At 43.1% G+C, this 7,913-nt stretch overlaps 1 protein-coding gene across 1 annotated transcript in view; it reads left to right on the plus strand.

Annotated features, from left to right (window-relative positions):
- TEX49 (testis expressed 49) overlaps positions 1-7,888 on the plus strand; it is a 28,853-nt gene extending 20,965 nt beyond the window's left edge. The window contains exons 2-4 of the mRNA XM_027542711.1: positions 5,029-5,151; positions 7,130-7,274; positions 7,710-7,888. Of these exons, the coding sequence (XP_027398512.1) occupies positions 5,029-5,151; positions 7,130-7,274; positions 7,710-7,758 (317 nt within the window). The 3' untranslated portion in view covers positions 7,759-7,888. The remainder of the gene's footprint in view (positions 1-5,028; positions 5,152-7,129; positions 7,275-7,709) is intronic.
- The last annotated feature ends 25 nt before the right edge of the window (positions 7,889-7,913 follow it).

Consider the following 7,913-nt stretch of genomic DNA (forward strand, 5'->3'; position numbering starts at 1 on the left):
ACCCTGATGATATTTCAGAAGCCAATTTAATGTGGTGGTTAAGAGCATGGGCAGTAGAGCCAGAGTGCTGGGTTAAATCATGTCTTGGCCATATGCTAGTCATGTGATCTTGGCAAATCACTAAACTTCTCTGGGCCTCCATTTCTCCATTTATAAAATAAGGTAATAGTACCCACGTTGTATTTACAGTTGTGCCAAGCACATTCATTGCATATCAGCTCTTATTGTTGTTATCGCTAGAAGATCCATGCAGTCCATTTTATATCAGCAGTCTGCAACCAGCACTGTCTCTCTCTTATCTCATGGCTGCCGCCCCGCCCCCCCCCCCCCACTTTTCCTGTGTTCAGAATTCTGAAGAACTGCACCACTTTAAGGAAGATATTTTTGGAGGTAAAGGCACTGCCTCCATGTGTAAAATGTGCCCTGTGAATTGGTCTGGTTCCCTGGGTTTATGTTCTTGTTCACTTTCTCCCAAATCACTGACAATTTCCTGATATCAGGAAAGACTAAGTGCAAGATAGCTCCCAAAAATACTCCAACCAGTTTCAGTCTGTGTTAATACTCTAGTCAACTTGCCTCGTATCTGATATAACCTCTTAGATAGGAGTCATATTTTATGTACAATACCACAACATCTGGAAATGTTGTTTGCATTTCTACAAGTATGTTCTACAAATATCTTGCATGCATTTCTAGTCTGGGTGGTATTACTCTGCTTACAGTGACACCAACTTCAAGTAATATCTGTTAGATATTGTCATCACTATGTACTAAGAATCTGGAACAGACAGGCAAATACCTTAACCTAAAATTCAGAATTCTGGGAGCCACTGAGGTAGCGTACATGCTTAGTCGCTCAGTCACGTCCAACTCTTTGTGACCCCATGGGCTATAGCCCACCAGGCTCCTCTGTCCATGAAATTTTCCAGGCAAGAATACTGGGGTGGGTAACTACGCCCTTTTCCAGGGGATCTTCCTGACCCAGGGATTAAACCCAGGTCTCCTGCATCGCAGGAAGATTCTTTACCATCTGAACCATCATAGGTAGACCCATTCTAAAGAGTTTTCAGCCTGAAAACATTGTGGCCAATCAGCCCCAGTTCCAACTAACAGAAACAGTGGGCAAAGCAGTGGGAAACTAAGATTTTGTGACCTTCTTAGGGGCCCTTATACTACTGAGAAATCTACAACATATATTTGGAAAAGTAGAAGATCCAGCCAACTATTTTTGCATTATCCCATATATCCTTCACAGTCCATTCAAAGCATTAAATCTGGTCATGTGGCAATTCCTAACTTATGGCCTGGTTCTAGAAGAAGCTGTCAGGGCCCTTCCTATCTATTTACCACAAAAAACCATATGCAGTATAGTATTAACCAAGTGGATGAAGAACCTCTCTTATACCATCTGCCAAAAAAATGATGAAATTTTCTCCCTTGCCACAGTGGAATTTGCTTATAAAGAGTTCATTGCATCACGCTATCCAGAACATGCCCTTTCACAGTAGCTGTGACATGATTCTTACCTACCCCTCACCACCCTTCACCTCAGATGGCTTCCAAAACTTGGCAAAGTTATGGGTTACCAAAAATATCTTCCAGCTTGCCAAATACTGATCCGAGGAGTAGGCCAACTGGTGCTTGATTCAAGAAGAAGGCATCCAAGTGGGTGATACTGTCTAAGATACCTCCAAGCACATGGTAACCCATACAGGAAGCTGGGCACCTACTACTCAGAAACTGACGTAACAGTCATCTGATAATACTCATATGGCTATACTTTAAAGAACAATCAGCCTGAGGCCTCAGGACCAGAGAAAGAGTTCCCACTGTCACCTGCACCCTAGTTAGTACTTACCTGCAGTCCAGGTCCCATTGCTCACTAGGAATATGCTCTTGCTCTTCCTCGGTCTGCACTTACTTGGCCATGGACATTCCGCCACCCTCACTTAGCCCAAAGTCAAACAACCAAACTCAGATGACACTGTTTCTAGGAAATGTAACCTGCGATGAAGTACAAAGCCAACCCCTGGTTCAGTCCAGGGTTCCACCTGTCCCGGCCCTCAACTGTCAATGGAGGGGACTCAAACTTTGCCCCACTCTGGTGGTGTCACTGTCGCAGAGAATGTTAAGGATGTCCATGGGAGGGCAAAAGGGAGGGTGGAGGGACAGAGATGATGAACGTGTGGGGCCAAGCAGAATAAAGGGGAAAGCAGGAACTGCGGAAGAACTACAGAACAGCGGGCATCCCCACCACCCGCCCGAGATGAGGCAGCAATCTCAACAAACGATTTCCAGAGAGAATGGCAAACTTTGATTCAGTTCACGACAAGCTCAGTTCTGAGATGCAAGCCAAATCTAGCCTATTTAAGCAGAACATGAATTTTTTTTAAAGATGGTGGTGAGACTACACCAAACTTAAAAGCTTCCATATGGCAAAAGAAACAAATTGAAAAGACAACCTACAGTATGGGAGAAAATACTTGAAAACCATATATATGATAAAGGGTTAATAACCAAAACACATAATGAATTCCTATAACTCAACAGCAAAAAATAAAGAAAATCCAATTAAATGGGCAGAGGATCTGAATAGACTTCTCCAAAGAAGACACACAAATGGCCAACAGGTATATGAAAAGATGCTCAACATCTAATCATTAGGGAAATGCAAATTAAAACCACAATGATATATCACCTCACACCTCTTAAAGTGGGTATAATAAAAAACAAAATCCACAAAAGTTAACAGCATTGGTGAGAAGAAAAGGGAACCCACATGCATTGTGGTAGGTAAGCAAATGGATACAGCCACTGTAGAAAACAGGGCAATTTCTCAAGAAATTAAAATAGAACTACCATATGACCCAATAATCTCACTTCTGGTATATATATCCCCAAAGAAATTGAAATCATGATCTCAAAGGGAAATCTGCACTTTCATATTTGTTGCAGCATTATGCACACTATCCAAGACATCGAAGTAACAGAAATGTCCATTAGGGCTTGGATGGATTTTTTTAATGTGGTAAATGCATACAATGGAATATTAGTTGGCCTTAAAAAAAAACCTAGGGAAATCCTGGCATTTGCAACAACATGGATGAACCTGGAAGATATGCCAAGTGAAATAAGCCAGACAGAAGACACATATTACACGATACCACTTATATGAGGAATCTAAAATAATTAAACTCAATAGAACCAAAGAATACAATAGTGTTTTCCAGAGGCTCAGGGGAGGAAAAAACAGGAGGGCAATAATCAAAGGGTACAAAGTTTCAGCTATGCAAGAAGAATAAATCCTAGAGATCTACTGTACAGCATAGTAAATACTATACTATATACTAAAACTCTGCAAAGAGACTAGAGTTCATGTTAGATGTTCTTGTTACAAAATAATAAAGAAGGTGAGAGGAAGTTTAACTCTGCAAAGAGACGAGAGTTTATGTTAGAAGTTCTTGTTACAAAATAATAATAAAGAAGGTGAGAGGAAGTTTAACTCTGCAAAGAGACAAGAGTTTGTTAGATGTTCTTGTTACAAAATAATAATAAAGGTGAGAGGAAGTTTTTGGAGGAGACAGATATGTTTGTGGCATAGATTTTAGTGATGGTTTCACAGGTGTATACTTATCTCCAAACTCATTAAGTTGTATAAATTATATATATATAACTTTTTGTGTGTGTGTTATACAATAAGTAATTTTTTATTTTAAAAAATAATTATTCAGGTGTTTCAGGTCTTAGTTGCAACATGTGAGATCTTTCACTGCAGCCCACAGACCCTCTAGTTGTGGTACATGGGCTCAGGTGCTCTGTGGCGTGTGGGACTTAGTTCCCTGACCAGGGATCAAACCCAAGCCCCCTGCATTGCAAGGCAAATTCTTAACCACTAGACCACCAGGCAAGTCCTTGAAGTAGTTGTTTAAAAAATATTAGGAGGCACAGAAAAACTGTAGAAGGGACAGAGAACCAAGTTTGGCAGATAGTAACCAGGAACAAGGTTCACAATCATGCCATAGACCTGGCTGTGCAGAGACACCAGTGCATTCAGTGCTGTGGTGGACACTGCTGGCACTGAGGACACTGGGCCCCAGACAATGCTGCTGGAGACAAGAGGCAGCTTCACTGCCCCAACCTCCATCAACAGAAAAAGGCTTCACATGGTCCCAGCTTCTTTGCAACCCCAATCTTTGATTCAAAATCTGAAGAAGACATGTTGATTGGCCTAGCCAAAACTCTTGGCCCTTGGCCTTGCTATAAGAGAGGCTGGGTATCTTAGTCCATGCAGGCTCCTGTAACAAAATACCATAGACTGGGTGGCTTATAAACAACAGAGATTTATTTCTCAGAGGAGGCTGGCAGTCCAGGATCAGGAAGCCAGGTGAGGGCTCTCTTCCAGGTTGCAGACTTCCTGTTGTTCCCTCACATGGCAGACGGGGCCAGGAAGCTCTCTCAGACCTCTTTTTATAAGGGCACTTGTTCCATTCATGGGGGATTCATCTCATGAATCACACCCCAAGAGCCCCGCCTCCAAATGCTATTACCTTCGGCATTAGGTTTTCAACATATGGATTTGGTTGGGGGCAGGGGGCGGGGAGTGGAGGGAATTCAAACATTCAGACCACAGCACTGGGTAAGGAAAATCTCATCTTTTCAGTCACTATAAGAAGATACAGATTTTGCATCTGATAAGATTCCTAAACCTAAGACTACACTATCCCACTCTATACTGCCTTTCCAGCTCCTGGCCCTGTCCCTCTCCACTTGACCCAGCACCAGTCCAGCTCTAAACCAAAAGCAAGCTAAGACCTCTCTAATGCTCCTAACACACTTGATACCTGCTGCCCAAAATGCTCTTCCTGATACTACTGTGTCCCATGAACCCCTTCTAACCCTGCAACACTTGGCTTGTGAGGGGCTTGGAGGGATCCCTGCCCTGTACCTGGTTAGCATGGAGACCAGAGACTGAGAAAGTCGAATAATCCCATTTGCTAGGTACTCAGAACAAGTCTGCTCTCATTTCAGACCAGAAGGATCCAGTACCCACTAGGCTTCCCCCTATTTTCTCAGAAGATGGGAATTATTCTGTGCACCAAAATAGCCACACAAAGTACCACGAAGCTGTTCGGAAGGTATCGTTAAAGACATGTAAGTGTCTTGGATTTGTCACCATTCTAGGGGCAGAAAAGGTGCATCTGTGTTGCTAAAGTGGCTGGGATGTGGTGGGGCGCTGTTTTAGAGCAGGCAGCGAGGTCAGAAAGAGCCAAGAAGAGACTGAGAAGAGGGAGAAATAGGCTCCAATAGTGAGGTAAACAAGATAAGATAAAAACTGAATCAGAATTGACAGCAGAACTTTGTGAGTTCTGCTCTGTCTCTGTGAGTACTTTCTGTCTCTTTCTAGTGTCTCACCATGGATAAGTCACTTATCCTTTTTTAACTTGTTTCCTCATTCATTTAAAAAAAAAAGGGCAGAAAATGCCAACTCCACCAATCTTACAGGATTGTTATGAGGATCAAAGCTTTGGAATTTGAACTGAGTTTCAACTCCAAACAAGCTGTGTGACCTTGGGCAAAATCCTTTGATCACTTAACCTCTCTGGACCATCTGAAAACTGGATTAACACTCTAGTGTTTTTTGTGAAAGAGAAACTTACATTTAAAAAAGTACCTAGGACAAGCTACTGATATAGGCAGATACTTGCAGGAATCTCCAGGAAATTCTACTATGTAAAGAAAGCCAGTCCCCTGTATGATGCCATTTATACAACATTCTTAAACTGACAAAATAACAGAACTGAAGAACACATTACTAATTACCAAGGAGTCGGGGGAGGAGTATGTGACTATAAAAGGGCAACTCTGGGATCCTGTGGTGACAGAACTGTATCAATATGTTAATAGCCTAGTTGTAACAGTGAAAAGTGGAAGTGTGGTTTGTTTGGTTTTTTTGCTTAATCCTATTGGACTCTTTGCAACCCCATGGACTGTATGTAGCCCCCCAGGCTCCTCTATCCATGAGATTTCCCAGGCAAGAATACCGGAGTGCATTGCCACTTCCTTCCTCAGAGGGGCTTCCCAACCCAGGAATCAAACCCGAGTCTCCTGCATTGGCAGGCAGATTCTTTGCCGTTAAGCCACCTGGAAGGCCCCAATAGTACAGTAGGGTTTTTTTGTTTTTTTTTTTTTTAATAATAAAGACTAGATAGCCAGAATATAGGCTATAATTCTAAGTTTTAAAACATATACAAATTTTATACACTGGTATAATATAATTAGATTTATACAATAAATTAAGAGTGAAAATCCAAAAAAAAAAATCTAGGTAAGTCTGATATTCAAAATTTTTTAAATATCTAATACAAAATTTAGAATTTAACAGGTACTGGATAAATTATAGGACTTCCCTAGTGGCTCAGATGGTAAAGCATCTGCCTACAATGTGGGAGACCCGGATTCAATCCCTGGGTAGGGAAGATCTCCTGGAGAAGGAAATGGCAATCCATTCCAGTATTCTTGCCTGGAAAATTCCATGAATGGAGGAGCCTGGTAGGCTACAGTCCATGGGGTTGAAAAGAGTCAGACAGGACTGAGCGACTTCTCTTTCACTTGATAAATTATATGTTAGCAATACCTAAATATAAGGCAGTATCACTGCTAAATTTCAAAGAATTTCCTGAAATAACCAAAGGGGGAGGGGAGGAAGAACCAGTAGATCCATCTTGCACATTTTCCAAGTGAGTTGTGTGGTTAGGATTCTGCACTCTTATTGCTGAGGACCTGGGTTCAATCCCTGGTTGGGGAACTGAGATCCCACAACCATGTGGCACGGCCAAACAGAAAAGAAACCAAGTAGGTGGACCACTTGTTTTGGCACCACCTTAGCACCTGGGGAAAGCGCTCTTGGAGACTGACTTGTGGCAAACACAGGAAGAACCAAGACTGATTCCACTGACCATGAAGGGTGTAAGACGCTGACATCCAGAAGTGGAGCTGGGTGTGGTGACTACCTTTCCAGGACTTCTCGGCGTCTGGTCAAGCCTAGTTGCTAGGTTGGGCTTGTGGTGCCCTGAGGCACAAAAGGGGGCACCCAACTCTAAGAAATCTAATAACCTGCCCAACCATTCAGTCCCTAATCAGGTCTTCAGGGTCCCCCTGACTGATGCTCAGAACTTCAGCTTCTGGCGGTCCAACACTGCAGGAGCGCGCCCAGAAGAGACCATGCCATGGATCCAGAACCCCCGCCACTGCCTCATCAAAAGCGCAATGACCAGGTTAGGTTGGGAGGGGTAAGGGTGGGGAGATCACTTAAATCCTGGAGATGTTTTCCATTCTATTCAGAGTTGGAAAATGGAATAGGAGGTTTTGGTCCTATTTGGATCAAAACCTATTTGCTCCTATTTGGACCAGGGAAAACTGGCCCCAGAATCTGGGCAGTAGTGGCTATTCAAAGGAGCTAAAGATTTATCCGTGTCTTTGTGTTTCACCTTATGGCTATGACTTCTGAACAGACTCAAGAATCTACAGCATTCCTGTGGGAGGTCTGGAATGTTTCTGCTCCCTTCGCTGCCACCTCCCACCCCTCTAAGCACCACCCATTGGCAGCAGCTCCACTTCTTCATCACTACCCCTGCCCATTCAAGGTTTAAGTGCCCCCCCACCCCCAGTCCAGCCTAACGTGGCTGAATCTGAGGCTGTTTCTTTTCCAGGTTTATGGATCACTCTATTCTCAATGACAGAAACTTCAGTCTGTATTGAGCAGGACGTGTTTGCAGAAGAACAAGATAGTACTGCAGATGGAGCGGTGAAGAGGGTGGGATCCTGGTTCCAGTGGCTGACTAATGGGAAGAGGGGACTGAGAAAGTGCAATAAACAGACTGATCTAGAAGTAACTTGTGTACACAGGAAATGAG

This window comes from Bos indicus x Bos taurus, chromosome 5, assembly GCF_003369695.1.
Source record: "Bos indicus x Bos taurus breed Angus x Brahman F1 hybrid chromosome 5, Bos_hybrid_MaternalHap_v2.0, whole genome shotgun sequence".
NCBI lineage: Eukaryota > Metazoa > Chordata > Mammalia > Artiodactyla > Bovidae > Bos > Bos indicus x Bos taurus.